The sequence below is a fragment of the Alligator sinensis genome, unplaced genomic scaffold, assembly GCF_000455745.1.
Source record: "Alligator sinensis unplaced genomic scaffold, ASM45574v1 scaffold1122_1, whole genome shotgun sequence".
In the NCBI taxonomy this organism is placed as follows: Eukaryota; Metazoa; Chordata; order Crocodylia; family Alligatoridae; genus Alligator; species Alligator sinensis.
This window is the reverse complement of record NW_005842467.1, coordinates 832,169-855,714: the sequence shown is the minus strand read 5'-3', so window position 1 is coordinate 855,714 and position 23,546 is coordinate 832,169. Positions and strand designations below refer to the sequence as shown.

At 42.0% G+C, this 23,546-nt stretch overlaps 1 protein-coding gene across 2 annotated transcripts in view; it reads left to right on the top strand.

The window, feature by feature from the left end:
• Window positions 1–23,546, top strand: part of ARAP2 (ArfGAP with RhoGAP domain, ankyrin repeat and PH domain 2) — a 246,403-nt gene that overhangs the window by 13,057 nt on the left and 209,800 nt on the right. Inside the window, exons 2-4 of one of the 2 annotated variants that reach the window (XM_025212512.1) lie at window positions 1,891–2,926; window positions 9,922–9,992; window positions 11,090–11,166. In XM_025212512.1, coding sequence (XP_025068297.1) covers window positions 2,070–2,926; window positions 9,922–9,992; window positions 11,090–11,166 — 1,005 coding nt within the window. In that variant the 5' untranslated portion in view covers window positions 1,891–2,069. Of the gene's footprint in view, window positions 1–1,890; window positions 2,927–9,921; window positions 9,993–11,086; window positions 11,167–23,546 lie in introns of both variants that reach the window. The other variant, XM_006030846.3, reaches the window with a different exon arrangement.

Sequence of the window (23,546 nt, the reverse complement as noted above, 5' to 3'; positions counted from 1 at the left end):
TTCTCTGCTGGAGATTTTCACCCCTGTGGTTTATGGGAACCTGCCAGAAAGATAGCTTAGTGCAGCCCATCTGAATAAAAAGCATGGTAGTGTCCAATGCACTCAGTCCCCCTCGGTGCTGACTTTTTTAAAGGCATGGTGAACCACTACTACAAATAGATTTTGACTTCCTTTTCACTGCCACAGCTGAGCTGAGCTGTGCCTTTCTTACCCATTTTAAATTATTTTTGTTTCTTCACCAGCCTTAATGTCTGGCAAATATCACCAAACAGGTCCCAAACAGTTTACCTGATATCCCTCTGTCACCCCCTCTTTCAGCCTGGAGCTCATAATTTGTGTGGCTTTGCCCTCCATGAAGTGGAGCCAGATCAAGTTGCCCTGCACATTAGCTGCGTATACATTTTGGAGGATCCCAGGGCTCATGACACAAACACCTGGTTCCATTCCCAAGTGGGGGCTAATTAGCACATGGCTCCTTTGTGGGGGGTATCTGGAGTAGATGTACTGAGCAGTGCTGATCTGTGGGGCCCCCTTGGCTTGAAATGCTGTTGACTCTGCTGGGGCCCCGCCCAATGAACGATATGGTAAATCACTAACCTTTTGGCTTTGGACTAATATCATGCATAGTTGTACTATATATAAAGTAGGTACAGAAGTGCTATTTAAAAGTGTATTTATGGTATACCTCTGCTGAAACTTGTAGCAGTTTCAGAAATGGTAAAACGTCTCAATTATGGATGAATTAAGACTATGGAGGTTACTGTTACTCATAGTAATTGCCAGATACAAATTACTGTAGGCATGTTTATTTCAAAGTCATGGTTCTCAAATTTGCTCCTCACTTCCATGTGCTTAGGAAGAGCAGGGTCTGACAATAAGCAGGGGCCGGAGGAACTGCAGGGGGAAGAAATTGTGGGGGCAGATGGCAAGGGGACTGTAGCAGTGGGAAGGAGATTAATTCAAGGCAGACCTCCAATAATTAGATTCTGTACCTGGAAAATTATAACAAATTCATAAATTGTCCATATATAGAATCTAATTACTGGGGAGTTATATTATATCGGGGTCATCTTTATTTGAGTAAATACAGCATTTTAAGTAGCTGCGTGCTTATTCATTAGTATTTGTGTTCAGGTACAGTTCTTCTCCCCTTACCTTTCAGGCCCCATTTCCTAAGAAGGTAAAATATAGGCTGTTTAGTGCATGCTAATAGTACCCCTGCAGATGCTCTGTTGTCCATGGAATACTCCTCAGCATAACAGTTAAGAAGCTCTAAGGCCCTAGTGTGCCTAGTTGCTCTGTAAGCAACAACATGCAGGATCATTGTAGGCAAAAGAATCCCATTTAAATCTTCAATGGAGCAAAAGCATTCAGCTATAAAAGAAACAACTTAACCTGCATTCTTAAAAGAACAAAATTCTGTTAGCGTTCTGAATTTGTAAAATGCTAATCTCATGATTAATTGTAAGTAACATGGAAGTGTCTTTACTTAAAATTAAAGTAAAGATACTTAAAATTAAAATTAAACTGGAAGAAATGCCTGGGCTAGTTTCAAATGAGCCAGCTTCTGTCTCTGCAGTACTTCTGGTACAATAGCACAAGCCAGTTCTGTCTGCAGAGCAGATCCATTTTACCTTAGGTAAACAGATAGATTTTGGTATTTGATCTAATTAATTTGGTGCTAGCTTGGGGATTTTTACTTTAATGTAGATTTACCCCATAATTTAGGGATAGAGATTTAACCTTATATATTTCCTTATTTTTTGTGTTAAGCAAATTGAAACAGGTGGCAAAACTGCTTAAAAGGATTTAACATTTTGTAACAGTGATGTGAAAACAAGCACAGAAGTTAGAGGGAAATGGCTTTTAACACTTTTTTTCCCCCTTTAGTTTGCAGGTTTTCATACTTTGCCTGTGTAAAACCTGAACTTTCAGAAGAAATTGCAGAACTTCCTGGAGTGACTGCAGAAGAATTTATTGGAGAACGTGTGTGTGTGTGTGTATGTGTCTGTATCCTGACAATATTCTGAACACTTGTGATACCTTTTGTGAGGGATGAAGGTGCTGTCATGTCATTCGTGGACAGTAATCTTGGTATCGAAGAATTCTTGGAAGACATCAATTTGGGGCAATATATCCCTAATTTTAAAGACCATGGATATAATACTGTACCAGCTTGTATAGGAATAAATAATAATGTGCTTCAGGAAATTGGAATATTGCCTACTGGACACCGCAGAAGAATTCTTAAGCAGTTAGAGACCATATTTTCAAAAATGCAAGAGCAGGCTGCTTTTTCAGAACATCTGACACGCAAAGCCATGGAGGAATTAGAGCAAAGCCATTCATTGCACTCTGACCAAGATTGCAAAATATTCAAGTCAAATTCAGATGGGGTTGCAAGAGCTAGTCCAACATCTCTGTCATTGCCAGTAATTTTTTCTAGTGAAAACTATGAACAGGAATCACTGGAAGCAAAACATGATAGTTTTTCAGATTTGGAATTTTCTAGTTCATCATGTCATAATTCAGATTGCTCAGGAGAAGCTATCAGTATTGAAAATATTGAAAAGAGTGCAAAATGGGATGTGTCACAGGAAATGGCAGAGGTGCTGCCAGGTTACTTACATTTAGACAGCTGTTCTGCATGTGCTGAAGATTCATCTTCTCAGCATTCATTTGCTTTCTGGGAAACCAAATCCAGTGAGAATGATACTTTGACATTTACAGAAATGAAAAAAATATCAAAACAACTGCCAGATTTGCCATTCTTTGAGTTTAAAGGTGAAATGATAGACAATGACTTGTATGGTACATGCACAGACAGCTGTACCAAAACAATTCCAAGAATGACAAGATCTTTTGTGCTCCGACACCGGCCTGTACCAAAAATCCCAGGTTCTCCTAAAGGTACAGCTTCAGTCAGGTAATTTTTTTTTTTCTTTTAATAAAAATTATTACAGGCATGGTGAAACTGATAGGATAACTAAAAAATCGACAATGGTTTCAGTGACTACTTGTAAATTTTCTTTTGCTTTCATAAATTTCTTTTGTACAGGATGTTGTTGAATTGGTCTGTAATTCAGCGTAAATCTGGTGGTCATCCACTCAGGTTAAATTTGCCATGTTAAATCTTTAAGAACTTGCTCTGTTTAAAAAGGATCAACTCTAGGTTAAAGAATTGACATGACTGTTGAAAAGTATTCAATGTTTAGATGTATCTATAGCATCCCTTTACGTGTATAGGTTTGTAACTGTTATAATATTGGTTGCAAACACTTTTGAAACTGGTTCAGTAATATAAAATGTAGAAGAGGTTGTAAATACCACAAAAACCAAGATTTTGTTTTTTTATTTTAAGATTGTTGACTATCATAGTGGTATTTATTGGTCACATTGCTCTCAAACCCAGACACTTACAAAGAAACGAATAAATATACTATAAATCTGTCACTACCCATATAACATTTATTGAATGATATTCTGACCCTGTGAAGCTATTTTATTATTGGTTTCAGTGGGGCAATATTCTATTAGTTAAGTAGAAACAGTTATCCCTTGGGAAACATCTAGTTTCCCTTGGGAAATGCAGCACTTATTTTTAGTCATGGGTAGATGCTAGCCATGAAATTATATACAGTAAATCTCCACCCCCTGCCCAGATAATTTCAAGTGTCTTCAGCAAAGAAAGTTAATACTGAGGATCTTGTCACACCCAGTAACCCAGTAGTAGTGTTGTGACTTTACCTGCTTGTTGTTACTCTTAAAAGGCTTGCCTCCATTTCTGTTCCTTGTGGTTTACTGTGCTTTTGGCTCTTGCTTGAAACAAAACATGATGTTGGCATATATTACAACATAATATTTTTACACTCTAGTTTTTCTTTCTCTCAGAAATATGTATGGTAAAACTAGTAGTAAGAGTTCCTGAAATACAGAGAGTCCTATTAAAATATGTGGCCATGAATACATATTTTATTGTGATAGTACAAAGGATTTCATAAGGTGTTTTTATGAATGATTGCAAGTCTGATGAGGAACGAAGCAGTGAGTCAGTCATAAAGGTATGTTAAACTCAAGCCAGTAAAAGTTATCTTCCTAGTAAATATCTGGTAAATCATATACTGCAATGATCTGGTACCTCTTCTGGAGGTATTTTGAATATCTTCATTATTTGTTGATTTGTTTTACCCCTTAGCTGTTTATTGGTTCAAAAATTACCGTTTGTAAAATAAATTAGGTCTTTTAGTTATGGATAGAATAAGGAAAGAACACATTAGGGAAAGTGCTGTTTTGTGGCACTGCTGCTATAGCCAAAAATAATCTGTAATGAACTGCTGGGATCTTCTGTATTGTACATCTTAATGAATACTTTAACTATTCACTTACATTTTTTGAGGATGTTCTGGTGCTGATTAAAGAAGCCATTTGAAGGTTGCTTAGAAAGTAAATGGAAATGAGTGAAAACGAGGGCGTTTGCAAGTGGCAGATGATTGTAGTACATTAGGATCAGTCCACATATAGGCCTTAAAAACAAGAACAAGTGGTTGGCAGAGAGAGATTTTCAAAGGCCATGGATGCCTTCTTATAGTATATCATCTGACAATCAACCCTGAGGTGAAAGTACTAGAACAACTAGTGTGGAGAGAAACACTTCCTTTGAAGAGGGAAATTAAACAGATTTATAACTTGGTGGAGATGAGTGTCTTAAAGAGAATTTAACAAAGCTGCCAGAATGGATTAGCAGTATGGTAGCAACTGATGGGGAGGCAAACTTGATGTATGCATTGCCTTTTTACGTCTCAAATTTGCAAAATACTTCTATTGGCAGTAGCAAGATCTCTTCAGTTATTGCTACTGTGTATAAATAGACATACAAGTAGTCATTTGCTGTGTACCAAGATGCTGGCATATTTTAAAAAATGAAATGTATGTGTATACGGCCACTTCTCTATTAAGAAAATGTTCTATAAAAATATGGAAAGGGCTTGTCCATGATATATACTCTTGATTGGTAGATGGCCTAGCTATTTGGTGATGTTTTTCAGGCTTTCAAGTGGTGGGAATGGTAGCTTTCACTAACCTTTGTTCACCCCCTCAACCTCACTTCATAGAGCTGGTCAAAGGAGAGCTGCAGGTTATCCCTGCTCATGAATCTCTTTCCAAACTACAGTACAGCGCAGGCTAAATTGTAACTTGGGGGGAGACAAACTGCTCCTATATACATGTAAGTATTGTATGGTCTTGCATGCAATGCATTCTGGAATTAGATAGAAATCTTGTTTTTGAAAACCAGAATGAAGAAAAGTAGATCTTTCCTTAGAGTAAGTAAAGTGAGTAACATCAGCTAGGGAGCTAAGCCTGCTCATTGTTTTGTTCTCTGTGACTGTGTTTCACTTGCAGGGCAGAAACTGCTGTTAACATATTTCCTTGTTATAATGCACAATCCAATTTCCAGCAAGTGCATTTTGGAATAAAGGTATTTATAAAGGTTTGGGAATACAAGTGGTATTTGCAAGACAATAAGATCAATTTATCCTCAGTACTTCAACCCAAAGTTGTAACATAACATACTTGAACAGCTATGGCTTGAGAGAAATGGGAGATATTTAGTCTGAACTCAGGCAGAAGGCGGGGTAGATTTTCACCTTTACAGACCAAATTAGGGAGATACAACATCTGTGTGTGTGTGTCTACAGAGATCTGCTATATAGCTCTGATTTAGTCTATAAGGCTAAGTATAGACGATAAAAAAGCCTGAGGCTGAATCAATTCAGCCTGAAGTGCTAGAGAATGCCTGCCTGCTCCATTGGAGCAGACAGCTTGTGCCAAGGCTAGCTTACTCACCCTGCTAGGGGGTTTTGCGGAGGAGGTGCCAAGCATCTTGGGATGCTGGGGGACTGTGAGTTAACTTGAATCTGGAGGGGAGCAGGGACAGAAGTTGAATAAACTGATGACCTAAATCAGTTAAGTCTGATGCTACATCCATCCACATTTATTTTAAACTGGTTTGATTATTTTGAAAGTAGTTTGTGTGCACTGAACTTCTGTTGTATTACAGATTTGAACAGGTTTCTGATCACTTACACTTGTTTTTGTGTAACTTCTGTTAGTAGCCTAAAGGTGCTACCTCTGCTTGAGAGAAATGGGTAGGGGTCAGCAACCTGGGCTGTGGACATAGATGGAGGGAGAAAAAAAAATTGGTGGGGGCTGAGCATGAGCATGCCCCCCCAGGTAGGAAAGTCAGTAGGAGGGGAGGGGAAAGGACCGTGGGGAGGAGGGCTAGGGCTGGGCAGGGATCGGGATGGAGCGAAGCAGTCCTGGGCCTAGGATTAGGGCCGGGACCTGCTGTGTCCGTGCGGCTGCCCCTTCCCTTCAGAGAAGGGCATCCATGTAGATGCTAGGACCCAGCTGCTCCTGCTTCTGCTTTTCACTGTGATGTCACATAGGAGAGCATCCTCAGTAGCAGAAGAAAGCAACTGTTGTCAAAGCTTCCTGTTGCTGTGTGAAAAATGCTAGCCACAGACACTCTCCCTGTGCTGTTGGGGGAAGGAGTGGCAGCAGGTGCTTTCCTTGTGCTGCTGTTGGGAAAAGCTGATATAGTGGCTGGATCCTAGCACCCACTCCTCATGCACTGGCCTGTCTGTAGCCCAAACTCAGTTGGTCTGTTTCCACAGCTGGAAACAGGTTGCCAACCCCTGGGCTGGAGTAATTCCAGCTGAACTTGACAGAAAACGAAAGGCAATGCTTTGTTAGAAGTGCAGTGTTTTGTTAAAATAAGGCGTTTTAACGTAAGTAGGCCTAGATAAGATTTTTTGCTTTTAGGGCTGTTTGAGTATTGTTGCAGGAAGATAGCCAGAATAGCCCTCAGCTCCTTTCTCAGCTCAGCCTCCACTGAGCAGGAGCATCCCTAATTAACCCAGGTACTCCTCATCACATGCTGTCACCCCATTTGGAGGGGAAGAAGACTGGGGAAAAACAGGCAGCTTGATGTATCCCTTGTATCTCTTACCTTTTAAAAGTTATTGAGTTTGTTTGGCCGCAGTAATTTGCCAGTCTACCTCTGACTGAAATCAGTGGAATTAAGGCAACTGAGGCCTCTGCCAGGCAGAAGGAAAACTATTTGTTTTGTGTGTGGTTATTTAGTGCCATATGTACTCAAATTTAAGATGACCCCCCAATAATTAGGTTCTATATATGGAAAACTTAGAAATGTGTTATAATTCTTGAGGTATAAACTCTAAATACTGGAGGGTTGTCTTGAATTCCACCCCCCACCCCCCCCCCCCCCCCCGCGTACCGCCCGGAAAAGCACTGGCTGGGGGGGGGGGGGGGGAGTACGCGTGGCGGGGGGGGGGGGGGGGTGTCAGGTGGCTGCCTTTCCTTCTGTCCCTCCCATTTCTTCTCCCTGCAGCCTTCCTGCCCCCTATAACCTGCACCCCCTCACCCTGTTCCCCACTCTGCCTCTTTCTCCCCCCTGCCCCCAAACTCCCCTGTCCTGCCTCTTTCTCTCCCCCTCACTTGTTGTCAGATGCTACTTGGACAGCTCTGTCTTGGAGCACAGCACTTGCAAGCTCAGCCCTTCCTGACTATGCAGCCATGAATATAAGACAATGGTTTTTTTTCCTGCATGCTGATTGGGGGAAAAAATCCTCAATTTGAGTAAATATGGTATCACCTCTAAATAAATAGAGACAGGTTATGAAGTTGCCTAAACCAATTAATCTCAGTCTGATTTAGCCCAAAATAAGTTCCCCCCTTCACTTTCTCAGCCTTTCCTCCTCAACTCTAGAATGCTATCATGTAATTTTATATGCCATATCACATCCTACTGTATTTTCATGTTCTCTTGTTAAAGATATTAAAATAGCCCCCCATTCAAGTAAAACATTAGTTCAAGAAACTGGCTAGTACTAGAACAAATGTGTTTATTTTCAGTCTATTACTGAGCATTATCTCTGTGTGTTAAAAGGCTTGCTAGAGGCTTATCATAGGTGTCTTTACAGTCTCAATCACTTAGTCAGTCTAACAATCAATCGGTCAATCAATCTATCAATCAGTTAATCAATCAAAAAAGTGATTGCATTTAATAGAACTCTTCTTTTTAGTTATTTCCAGAACAAACCTATGTAGTAAGCTGAGGGGCAAATATATTATATTGGAGGGTAACACATGAATATTAATATAGGTAGAAATACTAGCTCACTTTCCTTTCTGAGTATTTTATTGCTCACTTTTTATATTTTCTCTTCCTCTTCCAAGTTAAACCATTGACTCGCTATTTTAGGTAATGGAGAAACACCTTTTCAGGAAAAAATTGTAGGTGGCAGGTCTTCATCTAACTCATGTGGATCTTGATAAAAACTTAAAATTCATTTAACATTGCAGGGCTGAATTTTTACGTTTTTTATCTTTAAGTTTTGATGGAAACATTGAAGAAAATTTCCATTTTTTTTTTTAAATACCGGTTTAATGCAAGCCATTAAGCGTTTTGTTTGTTACTCAGATATAATACCATGTGCTATGTTGGAAGAAGTAATTTGTTAGCACAGAAGATCTAGGTTTTGAAATATTTTTGCTTTTGTTTAGGAAAGAAGAAATTAACAGATTCTTTTTAACTTGGCAAAAAGATATGGTGAGTGAACAATTCAGGATTTGCATCTGGAGAATATTAAGGCACAGGCTAAGGCTAGGTACAGACATTCAAAAAGCCTGTGGCAGATTAAATCCAAGCTACACGGTTTTCTGTAAGTGGAGTAATTTAGATTGGTGGTGAACAGAACACACATCCACCCTTGGGAGTGGGGGGACAGGAACGGTGGGATGGGCAAATCTTAGACTGGGTTCTGCCATTTTTAAACCAGTCTGTGTGCCGAAGTTTTGTTCTGTTCTGAGTATAGACTGGTTTCTGATCACTTGTAGTGGCAACCTGGCCTGAAATGAGTGTTAACTGTGGAATTAACCATAAAAAAAATAAAACCTAGTTTAGGAGCCTGCAAAATGATGGTTGTTGAGCAAGCTGTGAAGTGCAGAACTATTGTTTGGAATGGGAAAAACAAATATAAGTGTGTGTGTCCTAGTAATGTTATCCTAAGCAAACCACATCCCAGTCTTCTTCAGATCCTAATTCATGTTTAATTCTGTTAATTTTGAAAAATTAATATTTGACTTTAATTGTGTGAAGAGGATTTGGATGACATGTGGCTGTCCATCTAAAACTCTCCCTTCAAGTATTTACAAGATAGCATGATAGCAAATATATGAAATCACAGTCTTGTTTTCCTGGAAACATAAACCAGCAGTTACAGGCATAGTATTACAGTGGCTGTAATAGTGATTGCTGTTTCTATTGCTAGGTTGTCGAGCAGTTTCAATTATATTCAGATATAGAACTCTGGAAAAGAGCGCCGTCTTGCTAACTCAGCATTTCAACAAATCATTTTCAGTGGCTTGGAACATAGCATCCTACTTCCTTTATTTTAAATCAATGCTTCCTTGATATGTTTGTTATTTATTGAAATGAAAATGATGTATTCATTTATATCATGTAATATTAAGTTACTCAAATATTTATCTAAGAAATGTGTGGAGGGAGATGTCACTTTCTTTTTAGCATCAGATCCTATGTGGAGTGAAGTCCATGGCAAAGTTCCCATGGACTTTAATGGTATAGGGGTGGAGTCTACAATTAGGGCAAAAAAGGATTTAATATGGTCAAATTAAAATGTTCTTGACAGTCATATCAAATAGTAACTAATGGAATAAGCTGACTTTTCTAAGGCTTTGAATTGTATGTAGACATGCAAATAATCAACATTTTCTGACGTGATTTGGTTTTTTTTAACTTGCATCCCATGTTGATACCTAAGCTATGTACACTCTCTGGCAAATATCACTTACTAATTTTTTTTTGTCTATTTCAAGTTCCCTTAAGAAAAGAAGAAGTGTGGATATTTTAAATGTTTCTTGTACTGGGGATCAGGCTTCACAAACAAGTGAGTCATGCTTTATTATACCTGTATCTTAAGTTGAGGGAGCAGGAGACACAAACGTTCAAAGTTGAAACTAAACTGTTTATTACCATAAATTATGAGGAAGAAGATGAAAAAGATAAATATGCCAAGTAATTGCTTCTGTTTCTTCATCTGAGGTGATTTTTTTTGTTTCCGTTTAGAGCTAATCTGGGGTTTCAAAGAAATTAAAATCAGTAAGCGGATCTTTTTTATAAGTCTTTTTGGTATAGAGTTAATTGAAACAATAGACCTTGATATGAATATTCAGAAGCAAAAATATTGTGGGTGAAAAATGCCCATGTCTGACCCAATTCACAAAATGTCATTAATTAGTCATAAGTGCTATCTCAGATCTTGAGGAAATAAGAAATGCGAAGAATTAAGGTGTTATATGTATGTTTGCACAGGAAGAGGTTAGCAATGTTGCTCAATTGACTATAAACAAAAAGTTCTTTTGCTCACTAAAAAGTTCTTGTAAAAGCTTAGATGTATTCATTTTAAGCAAATCTGTTGCATTGAAATGAAACCTAAATGTTATTCAGATGTGTCTGAAAAATAAGTGCAGCTGAGGATGAGACTAGTCCCTGAAAGCAAACAGACTCCCACTGAAATAACTGTATGGGTTTAGAAAACTAAGCAGTCCAACTCTGTGTGTAGGCCAGTGATTCTCAACCTTTTTGGACTTGAGGCACTCCTTATTGGGTTTGAGACACTCCTCCATAACTTTTGTGGATTTAGTGACACCCAATGCAAAAACTAATTTATATATTACACTGCTTACTTCCTTATAGTGGGAGTAGAGGATTGTCCAGGCAGAGAGAAGCTTGAGCATACACATATTGGCGTAGCTCCTCACACCTTGTGTCACCCTTCAGAGAATCTAGCAGTACCCCAGGGTGCTGCCTCCCCTTGGTTGAGAATCACTGGTGTAGGCCAACTATATGTTCCACTTTAGGTAGAAACAGAATTTTATTTAACAGTGTAAATATAATGCATATTGAAGAAATATCCTGTATGCATTTTAGATTATAGTACTCTGTCCTTTTATTCATGTGACCCCTTTTTTTTCTTTAAAGAAGTTGCCAGTGAAGAGAAGCACTCAGTCATCTCTCCATATGGGGAAACTTTTTTTTTCGGTAGCCTTGAAGATTCCAATGTAAGTTTTGAAAGCTCTGGATGTAAATTAATATAGCAGCACTTAATGATAAGAAATACTGTACTATTTCTTCCTGCTCACAATTTAAAAACTGTTTGCATTCTGATTATTTAATGGAATAAGAATATGGTTGTAAGGGATCTCATCTGATCCAAACCCCTGCACACATGTAGGATATGCTGTTTGTAACCCATTCCAGACACAAACCTATCCATACTCTTCTTGAAATCCTCCAGTGAAGACATTTCCCAGCTTCCCTAGGTGGCTTGTTTCACTGTTGTCTTGTACCGAAAGTAAGGTTGTTTCTGAGTTTTAACATAAATTTTCTTCCTGTGGTTGCCTATTGCCTCAGGGTCTGCCTTCTGTGACAAGTGAGAACAGTTGCTTTACTTCTTCCCATACTTGAAAGACTGACATAAAGAGTGCTATCATGTCTCTTTCTACAGACATATCTATTTTTCTCAACTTTGCCTCATAAGGCTTGCATTCCAGCCCTTCTGGCATACGTGGTGCGCACCCCTGGATCCTCCCTGGATTCTATATGTTCCTAAAATACAGTGTCCAAAATTGTACATAGTACTCCACTTGCGGCCTAATGACAACCATAAAGATTGTACCATCACCCCTTATCCCTTTCATAAAATATTTTTTTTAATGTAATTCAAAATTGTTTGTTTTTATTCTTTTGCAGTGGTTGTCCCCCATTCTGTATTTGTGCACTTTATTTTTCTTCTCAGGGTTAGAGTTGTCTTCGAATGTCATTGTATTGTCTAAATAGCCCAGTTCTATCAAGATTCCATTGAGTTCTAGTTCTAGCCTCAGAGTTTGCAACTTTTCTCAGTTTTGTCTTTTGCAGACTTCTAAGTTTTTAAAAAGTTTTAAAATATTACCAGACCCAAAACATCCCTATGCCACTGAACTTGAAACTTCCTGCCAATGTGATTTTCTGTTATATAAGTACCCTTTACTTTCAACCAGTTGAATATTCACCTAACATAATATCAAGCTGATATTTCAGCAGTTTATTTATGAGAATGGTGTGTGACACTTTCAAACCTAACTGAAGTGCACTTATATTATGTCCACTGCATTCCCCTCATGCACTGAACTTTCCATCAAAAAAGGAAATCCAGATTGGTATATTATGCCTTATTCTTAGCAAATTTGTAGTTGTTAGTGGTCACCCTTTTTCCTTCTCTGATGTTTACAAGCTGGTTGTTTTGAGAATTTGTATTAATAACTTCCCAGGTGTTAGGCAGGCTGGCCCTGGGTTTTTATTTAATTCTCACTTAATGATGGCAGTTTGATTGATAGGTGTCCTTGCTTTTGTTTATAGTAGTTTTATCAGTTGTCTGATTGAAGTTTTTTTTAGCAAAAGCTGAAGGAACATAGTACTTGAACCGCTTTGCCTTCTTTTCATTTTCCATGAATAGCTTACCTTTATTGCTTACCATTCAGCATGGGACCCACAATTTCCCAGGTTCTGTTTGCCATAAAACATATTTGTAGAACTCCTTTGTGGTATCTAACATTCCTTGCTTGTCGTATAGCACAGTCTCTCTCTTTCTTCCTTCACTTTTCTATTTTTTTGTTTCTGCAAGTTCTCCCTGTTCCTTGATTTTACTTCCTTAGTTACTTTCCTTTTCTTCCATTCGCTGTTTTTTCCCTCTTGATTTTTTGAAGTAGCTAAGAAGTTCCTTGTATCTGTCTCCTGCACTAACTCTTATCTTTTTACTGTTTTGAGGCTCTAATGCTATGTCCTTCAGGAACTGTCAGCTTTCCTAGACACCTTTATCCTTTATTTTGTCTGTCCAAGGGACCTTACCTACTCTTTTTCCTAGTTGTTTCAGAACTCCTTCTTTGAAGTCCAGTGTTCTTGTTCCCTTTTTTTGGGGTCATGAATTCTGTCCTAGCATATATTACTTTCAACTTCTTGATCACCTTTCCATTCAGAATTTGAAGGTCTAGTGATTTCGATATTGTGGAGACTGAAACATACTCTTTGTTTCAGTAGTAGTAGACCATTTCAGTATGATAAAGAGGAACCATACCAGAATTGATCAATGATCACTTTTGTTTAATTATTTGTTTCTGATGGGCATCCCCCAGAAAAGACCATCTCTTAATTTTCACTTCTTTTGACTACAGAAAGAAATAGGGGAATGGGGTAAGGGACATGTGTAGCAGGGGTAGCACAGATCAAGGGATGCACAGAGCAAGGGGAGTGGATCAGAGGGGAGCACTGGGAAGGAGCAGGAGCAGCGGATGACTCTCCTTTAACTATATTCTAGTCATGGAAAATTAAAGCAAATAATTCATTGCCCATGTCTGGAATCAAATTATTTGTTGAGGTTCTCATACATTTGAAGTAGTATTTGGGCAAATACAGTACCATCTTTATTTTACTTTCCCCCCTATATTATATCTCCATCGTATTTATCAATCTCCTCAAAAACTGATTTTTCAGAATTGGAAAAATATTCTGAATGGGGGTGTTTCTGCTTGGGTTCTGCAGGAACTGTTGCATAGCTTCATGCTGGTAACATTTTTATTAGGGCTGTGCAATATGGATGTGTTTTGATTCAGTTTTGTATTCAGTTGTTTCAGAGGACAGTGATTCATTTCAGTGTTTTGGATCGCTGACCTGTTTCGTTTTGGCCGAATCTCTTCTGAATCTGTTTTGGACGGGCTGCAAAGGAAGCTTCGCACAGCCCTACCCAGCTGGGTGGGGTTGCAGGGCCCCAGCGGGGAGCAGGATGGGGACACGGGTGGCTCTTCTGGGGGAGGAGGAGGGCTGCTGATTTCTGTGCAGGCAAGGAGACCCTCCCCCCCGGCATGGATATCTGATCCCTATCACACCAGGTCGCAGGGAAGGGAAGCAGTGCAGAGTGGTGAGCAAGCCTACTGGTCCCTGGCGCGTGACTCAGCTCTGCAGAGATCTGTGCTGGGGTCTCCTTGCTGCCGCTGCCTGCCTTGCACTGTCCTGGCAATGTGGGGTTGCGTGGGGTGGGCAGCAGTGATGATGAGACCTCGGTATGGATCTCTGCTCCTTGAAGAGCCAGGTCTCATGACAGGGATTCCCCAGCCCCCCGGTTCAATTCCCCAGATTGCCAATCATTCCCCTAGCTCTTCTCGGGTCGGGGGTGGGACCCCGGATCTACGTGCTGGCTTTCAGCAGGCTGCCGCTGCAGGCTGGAGCCAGTGGCAGCACCGCAGTCTTCCTGGCACTTGGCACAGGCTGTGCCAGGTGGCTGCAACTGGCTCCAGCCTGCAGCAGCAGCGTGCTGAAACCCTGTGCACAGATCAGGGGCCTATGCCTCCCTGGGAAGAACTGGGGAAATGATCAGAGAGCTGAGGAATTGAACTGGGAGCTAGATGTCAATATCGGAGTGCTCCTTCTCCCCCGCACCCCTTTCCCCTCCCTCTTCTTAGTTTTTGTTTCCCTGCAAGCCTGACTCCGAAATTCTCCAAAACATTTCCGAAATATTTCAGAGCCTGACTATTTGTTTCGGAGCCTTCCATTTCGATTTGGATTTGGTATTTCGGTTGCCAAAATAGCCTGAAACACCTCTGAAACAAAATGGCTGCCAAAATTTTGCACACTTCATCAGTGAAGCAATATTTCTGTAGAAATGTGTGGATCAGATTAAGACTTGTATCATAGAAAATTAGGGTAGGAAGGGATCTCAGGAGGTCATCTAGTCCAACCCCCTACTCAAATCAGGACCATCCCCGACTAGATCATTGCAGCCAAGGCTTTGTCAAGTCAGGCATTAAAAAACCTCCAAAGAAAAGCTTGCAAGGATTGAGGCTGTAGAATGATAAATTGTAGAACAATAAATGTAGGCTGATAAATGCTGAGGATAGGATGGTTATATAGGGGCTCCTGGCAGATGTTTTCTGGGCCGGTGCTGGCAATCTGCTGATTATTGGCATCAGCCCAGACCACCCTGAATCCAGTTATATGGAAGTCTTGGGGTGATGCGGATGATTGTCTGATTGTTTTCATTGCCCCCAGAGAATTCTGGGTCCAGGTTGAACACTGGGCATACGTCCTAGACTTAAACTGGGACACATACCACACATACGGAACCAGGGCTGCCCGGGTGCAGGCAGAAAATCATCTGGTTTTAGGCATTTACCCTAGATGATCTTGGATCTGGAACTGGACTTGAGGCTGTCTAGGGCAAGTGTCAACAATTAGCTGATTGTTGGCATACATCCTAGTATCAGGGTCCCTAGTAGGCAGCCCAGCCTGGGTTAATTGCCTAATGGGTCACGTCTACCTAAGGCTCTGAATTGCAGCCCTAACTCAGCTAATGACTCCAGCTGGCCACTCTCTGGGCCTATTGATTGGCTGCTGGGAGAACAGCTTCCCCATTTAGCATCAGCTGTGGCAGTATGCTCCAGGTTTGTCAAAAGTTCCTGCCAAAGGTCTACCCTGGTAAGCTTCTGCAATCTAGTATTTCTGGCTCCCTGATCCTGCTTGCTGGACTCTGTTTTTTGATTTTTTGTTTAGTTTTGTTAATTTGGCTTCTGACTCCTGAATTTCACTTCTGTTTGCATTTTGGTCCTTGCCTCTGGATTTTCCCTGGATCTGGTAACTTGGTATGTAGATCCTGACTTGGGATTGGGTCTGTATTTTGGATTCTATCCCACTCTCTGACCCTCCCCTGGTGGCCTAACCACTAAGTCAGACTGGGGGCACAGCACATTCAGCTTAAGGTGCCTTAAAGCCACACAGATGTTCTACACTATGTATGGAATACCTTTGTGGCTTGTCTGTCATTTTATGATGCTATAAATGTAACATCTGATAGTGCCCATAGAGCAGTGTGTACTGGTTGGTTAGATGGACTTGTTCAACCAAATGTATATTAGTAACTGATTCAGGGAATAGAAGGAAACTGGGCGGTTGGAGGACTGGAAGCACTTACTCTGAAAAGGGTTTAGGTGTCACAGTGGTAGATATTTAAATGTGAACTCTTAAGGTAACATAGTGGCAAAATCGATTATGGGAGCAAACTACTAGAGGAAATAGTAGATTCTCCATCCCTTAGTATCTTGAGGTTGAGACAGAATAGACTTTATAAACATTATACTGTAAACAAAAATACCTTGTTGGGCTCCATACAGTCTGCTCCTAATGCCTTTTTCCCCGCCTCTTTGCCCAAATCTAATCTCCTACCTCCATCACATGCCTCTTGATGTTGTATGGCCAGAAGTGAAAAGAACTGGACTACAGAAGAAAAAAAAAATCCAGACTCAAATCCAAATCCAATCCAGCATACTCAAAAATGTGTGCTGTAGATTTATTTTTCATCCTGTTAGTCATTCTAATGCTTTGTCTATTTTTCTAGGCTGTTACTATTTACTGATCAAAGGCTGTAATTGAACTGTCCATAATGATGGCTAGAATTTATCTTTGGCAAATTCAAATAAATTGTAAAATGTGTATCAGTGCTATGGTTCAAGATATTACTTCTGTCTCGGACGGCCAGGGCCGACTCGAGTTACGCTCGTACGTCAGGGCGGGCTGGTGAATGGAGAGGCAGACACAACTTATTGATTGCAAAAGACTTTACTCACGCCGCTTGCAATCACGACGCAGGTGGTCCGGTCGTCGGAACAACCACACGAGTTGTTCCAGCTGGCGGGGCCCAAGCCAGTTAATCCGTCCGCAATTCGAAGCCGGCAGGGAAAGGGGTACGTCGGGGTTGCGCTCGGTGATGGGAAGAAAGATCGATAGGTGATCAGTCTATCGATCGGCAGCCGCAAGTCAGATAACTTCAGAGGCACTCTGCAGCGTGCTCAAAGCTCTTCGACTTGGGTGGAAGTCGCGCGGAATTTTAAACGGCCAGCGAGTCAATTACTAGCCGCCATGTGTGAATAATTTAGCACTGGTCAATAGCGGGGCACAAATTTGCATCCGAATAGCGGGAACTCTTTGCACCGTGCATTTCTGTGCTGCAAAGAAGAAATGCATCCTGCAAAGGAAACTGCAGATTGGCGGGAACTGTCCTGCACGCAGGCTCTTAATTGCAGCAGAACACTCTGCCGTGCAAAGGAGCTCTCATGTGGCCAGGAAATTCCATAGTGCCGAGGCACAAAAAAAATCACTGGGTTGTGACAACTTCCATTATAGAAATATGCTTACTTAGGCAAAATGGGGAAGTAGTTTTTAATGATCATGTCCTGTTTTCTTACCTAATATGGGCAACAAGGATAATTATCTTGCACACGCACATTAAGTAAGAGGGGAAAAAACATGTGCACTAATGTGCTAACATTAATAATCCCTTTTAAAATGCATAAAATACCTCTCCTATATTTGTAATTAGCCTGCAGCTGCTTCAGCAGCTAGCTCATGATCTTAGAGGATCTGGCCATGTTGGGGCATTTAGTGACACTACTTAACTTTGTAGAACTGGTTATTTTATTTAAGAAAAAGACCAAAAAAACCCAACCCAACCCAATTAGGGGAAGGTTATCAACAATCTTTCTTCTTTGTGAGGCAGTAAGTATACAATTTTTTTACTGTTGAACTGGCTGCATAAATTAGTTGAATTACTATGAATACAGTTGTTTCTGCAGATACTGAGATTTTAATTTGTTATTTTTAATTAAAACATGAACACCTTGAATCTTGCTTCAATCAAAAAGAAGCTACTATTTCTTTAGTGTGGGTAAACAAATGTTTCTAAATTGTTATGACACACATTGCAAACTTAAAGCTAGCACAATTTAATGTTTAGCTACATCAGAACATGGGAGCTGATGAGACTAGAAAAGAAAGATAATAAAAATATCACATTTGTGAAAATCTGAGTAAATTAGAGGAAATGTCCTAGGAAAAAGTATGACAGTTCTAGCTGCCATGTTTTTTCACATATAACACACCTTTTTACCCAAAATCAGCCATGCAAAATTGGAAGTGCATGCATTAAGGAAGGAAAGTGATTTTTATTCTACCCAGAACAAAAGCACACTGGTTTGATTCCTTTTCCACAGCTAAGCAGCTATAGAATTAATATTCAGGCAACTGATTGAGTCAGTTGACTTAATGGCTCATTGTTCTACACTCTATGGGAATTACTTAATGATTGCCTCACTTTTTAGTGGTCTTGATGTTCCCTGAGAGAGGTTAGTTTGATCATGCTGTTTGCCAGCTGCTACTAGTCTCAGTTTGTTTCATAGCCTTTTTAACTCAGACTCATCTGATGAAGTGAGCTACAGCTCATTAAATGTGGTATGCTTTATTATCTATCTTTTCTAGGGCCACACGCACACACATGTACACACACATGTACTTTGGTTAGTGTATAAGGCCCCTGACACATTGCATTTAAGGGGCAAATAACAAGTTAATCATGCTGTAAATTGAGTTGCATGTGTGGCCACTGAATTATTTATGGTATGCTAATGCAGGAAGTGAGCCACAAAGTTTTTCCACTTATAACGTGTGATACCTTTATAGCTTGTTTGCATCATACCTTAAAATGAAGTTGTGGCTAGGATGTGTCAAAACCTGGTGTGCTCCCCACCTGGGCAGCAATGTAGTTTTATAGTTCCCAGTGCATGGGGAGTTCAGTATTGGACTGCTGCAAACCAATTCCAAGCTCTCTGTGTGCCTACCTGATTGTCAACTGGGGCAGTGACTAGGAACTGGTTTGATTGCTGATCGGGGCCAGGAATCAACTGATTAGTTTTCAGTTTGTTCATGGAGGGAGAGCCTAGGCGCTCTCTGCACCAGGAAGGAGGGCGTGATTGGGATCTGATCCCCAATATGAAAATCATGCATCCTGCCATGTGTGTGTTATGACAGGATGCACAATGGTTGGGATTGAGGATTAGATCCCATTACATCTTAAATTGAACATCTGTCAAAGGCCTAAATTGCAAATCTGCATTGCCTTCTACTTTAGTTTAGACTAACATGGCTCTCTATATCGCTTTAGCTTTTTATCATAGACTCTAGTTCTTTTCAAGATCATTGATCCACCCATTCAGACCAGTCTTCATCAATAGCTAGGGATTCATCTCTAGTTAAGCAGGAAAGGGAGGGTAAATCAGTTGAAGATTCGTCTCTATCACTAGTGTATCTATGTCTTCATTTGTTAAATTGATTAATTGATATGACAGCATCATTCTGAGACTGAAAAATAATTTCAGCATATAACGAGATGTATTGTATAATGTAAAATTCTAGAAAATACTCTAAGTGGCTGGTTGCTAGATCTTACATGTGGGAGGAAGGATGGTGGGGAAGTAACTGAGGAGAAAAGTTTTCAGTCTGTAAGAGGATACTTTGTGGGGGGGAAACAGTTAATGAGTCACTAGAGTCACAGCTGGGAAATGACATAAGAGCTGTGAATTAAGGTGAATATCTGCACTTAGAAGCAACTTGGGTTATTAAAAGTACTTGTTTCTGAGTTGTGGAATACAATACATGTAAGGAAGGGAAGGAGAAGCTACGAGCTAGCCTCTGAAGAGCTCACTGAGGAACAAATTGTTTTATGTATTGATTAAACAGTAGTACAAGTCAAACAATATCTTAACACTTCAGCAACTGTCACTGTGTCGACGTCTAGTTGAGAAATCAATTATGTGTATCAAGTTTACTTTCATGTAAAGAAATTCTGAAACTCCCAAAGTTGTACATCACAGTGCAGTGCTGTAGAGGGATACACAAGCCAGCTCTGAATCCAGCTATCTTGGATACCAACAGCAGAACTAACTGAGAGAGCCATGCTAATTAATCCTGATGAATAGCAGGGCATGTTGACTGAAGTGGAACACACAATTTGTTGTGCATGAAGACTACCCTAAAAATGAAGGTTTCACTCTGGGTAAGATTCACAGGGCCAGGAGGAGAGCAAGAAAGGGGGACCTGACTTCATAGCTGATAGGGTCAGAAGGGACCTGAGCAGATCATTAAGTCCGCATCTCCGGCCATGGGCAGGAAAGAATGCTGGGGTCAAATGACCCCGGCTAGGTGATTATCTGGCCTCCTTTTGAAGACCCCTAGGGTAGAAGTGAGCACTACTTCCCTTGGAAGTTGGTTCTAGATCCTAGCTGCCCTGACTGTGAAGGTAGTGCTTCCTGACGTCTAGCCTGAACCTACTGTCAGTCAACTTGTGGCTGTTATTCCTAGTTACTCCTGGTAGTGCTCGGGGGAACAGGGACTATCCCGTTCCCCGCTGGTCCCCCCAGTAAGTTTATAGATGGCCACCACATCCCCTCTTAGCCTTCTCTTGTGGAGGCTGAACAGGTTCAGGTCCCGTGGCCTCTCATAAGGCCCGCCCTGCTGCCCCCTGACCATGTGAATGGCCCTCCTTTAGACCCTCTCAATGCTGTCCACATCCCTCCTGAAGTGCGGCGCCCAGAACTGGACGCAGTTCCAATTGTGGCCTGACCAATGTCACACATAGGTGAAGGATCATCTCCTTGGGCCTGTTCGTGATGATATGCCCTCACACTGGCAGCCCATGTTCATCTTGGAATCGATAATGACTCCAAGATCCTTTTCTGCCTCTGTGCTGACGAGAAGAGAGTTCCCCAGCCTATAGGTATGCTCTGTCCCTCCCTTCTATTGTGCCTACCTCTCTCCACATCTTAGTATCATCCGCGAATTTGAACAAGGTTTTCAGTCCAAGTCACTGATGAAGATGTTAAACAGTGTGGGCCTGAGCACTGAGTCCTGGGCGACCCCACTGCCCACGTCCCTCCAGGTTGAAAATGACCTGTCCACCACCACTCTCTGGGTGCAGTTCTTCAGCCAATTTGCGACCCATCTGACTGTGTAGGCATCGATGCCACAGTCGCCTAATTTTTTAATGACAGTGGGGTGAGAGACGGTGTCAAAGCCCTTCCTAAAGTCCAGAAAGACTACATCCACCATGACACCGGTGTCCAAGGATTTTGTGACCTGGTTGTAGAAGGCAACCAGGTTGGGGTGTGACAGGACCTGCCTCTAATGAATCCATGTTGGTTGCCCCTAAGCATAATCTCCGCAGCTGGTCCCTCGCAGATGTGCACCTGGATAAATTTCTCAAAGAGCTTCCCCAGGACCAAGGTAAGACTAACGGGCCTATAGTTTCCTAGGTCCTCCTTCCTCCCTTTTTTGAAAATGGGGACCATGTTGGCTCTTTTCCAGTCCTCTGACACCTGGCCAGAGCACCATGAGCGCTCATAAAGCCGTGCCAAGGGTCCCGCAATGACCTCTGCTAATTCCCTCAACACCCTGGGGTGGAGACCATCTGGACCTGCTGATTTGAACACGTCCAGCCCCACCAGAAGTTCCCTAACTAGGTCCTCTCTGACCCTAGGCCTGGTGGTGCCTCTCCTGAGTCTGTCCGTAATCCCAGTGGGGGAGATGTCCTGGTCCCTGCTTAGAAAAATGGAGGCAAATAATTTGTTAAAGTGGTCAGCTTTGTGGTCTGGTACAACCACCAGATTGCCAAGAGTGTCCTGCAGGGGCCCCATGTTACCCGGTGCTTCTTTTTACTCCCTATGTATTTAAAAAAGGACTTCTTGTTAACTTTGATCCTGGTCACTAGTCCTAGTTCTGTCTCTGCCTTAGCCTTCCCTAACAGTCTCGAACAATGGAGGTATAATCCTCCTTGATGATGGCCCCTCCCTTCCATTGGGTGTACGCCTCCTTTTTGACTTTGAGGCATTCGTAGATGCCTTTGGTGAGCCATGGGGACTTTTGAGCACTCTTGCCCCCTTTGACTTGCATTGGGACTGTCACCCTTTGGGCTCAGAGGATCATCCCCTTAAGGAATGACCACTCATCTTGGACTTCCAGCTCCCCTGTAGCAGAAGGCCACCTCTGTTTTTCCCCATAAACTCTGCTCTGTGACAATTTGGTTAGGATGGGCCCAGCAGAGGATACACACCTTATCCTATCTCTTTAGGTAACCTAAGCTGGATACATTCCTGAGGGAGGGGGGAAACCTGCTCCCTCTGCCTATGTGACTGGTATCACATACCTGGGTGAGGGGCTTGCTCCCTGGGGAGCTAGGAACTGCCAGTCTGCTCAGCAACTACTTATGCATTTCAGATTAAATGGCTAACAGCCAACAGGTGCTGGGCTCCATTGGACCAGGTAAATGAGGTCACAAGGGCTACATAAATTAAGGATTGACCAGGAGGAGGGGGCAGTAGCCATGAGGAGAGCTCGGAGCGAGAGAAGAGAGGAACCATCTGAAACTTGCTCTTTCTCAAAACTCATTAAGGAACTGCCTGCCTCCAGAGGGAATCTTCACCTGCCTCTGGATGATACTTATGAGTAAGCTACCTGAGATCTAACTAGATATATAGCTTGCAGTAACTCAGATGCTTGATCAAAGGCTACCCAGCCATGGGAGTTTGCTCTATGGGATTTCTCTGTTATTGCTCTACCCTGTACCCTATTCCAACCCTACCCCTTGTAACCAATAACCTTCTCCTTTGTACCTAGTGTGGGAGACTTATTGGGAGAGGGTCTAGATTATGCCTTGGAGTCCCCTTGGTTCGGCTGACTAAGAGAGACCACTACTTGTGCTTCTGACTAAGGGAAGCATCCTAAGTTCTTGAAGTGAATCAAATACCCTCAAGGGCTACTAGGCCTGTGTTTCCCAGGGTGCGCAGAGCCAGAACCAAGCCCAGCCCTGGGTGGTGGCAGTGGAACCCCCAGTCTAGTGGGTGTGCTCCAGGAAGGGGGTCGGACAAATGTGAGGCGCCCCCAGGGAGGCACTTGGAGCCTGGAAGGTGGTCGGGCGCAGTGAGTTGGGTGGCTCAACACAGGAGCGCCCCCTGCTGGCCTGTCACAGGGACCTACCGTGTGGGACCTCAATGCCTCCCCAACTAATCTCCTTAACTCATTGAAATTGACCCTCCTGAAGTCAAGGGCTTCTGCCTTGCTGCAGGCCTTTGACACCCTGTGCTGGATGGTGAGTTCCAATAGGCAATGCTCGCTATCACCCAGGTGGTTGAGTACCCACAGTCCCCTTACCAGGTCATCGCCTGTGGCCAGGACCAGGTCCAGCAAGGCATTTCTCCTGGTGGGATGTCCCCTGGATTAGGTGGAGGTCTTGTATCTTGGCTTGAACCTATGTGAGCGGTCAGACCTGGCTGACTGGCAGGGGCTCAGACTTGAAGATCTACAAGGTCCCTTCCGACTCTACTTCTATGATTCTATGACTTCCTCCCAGCAGATGTCTGGGTAGCTTAGGTCACCCATGATGACCACGTCCCTTGGCTTAACTGCCTCTGCAAGCTGACTTGAGAATTCCCAATCCAGCTCTTCCCCCTAGATTCATAGATTCTAGGGTCGGAAGGGACCTCAATAGATCATCGAGTCCGACCCCCTGCATAGGCAGGAAAGAGCGCTGGGT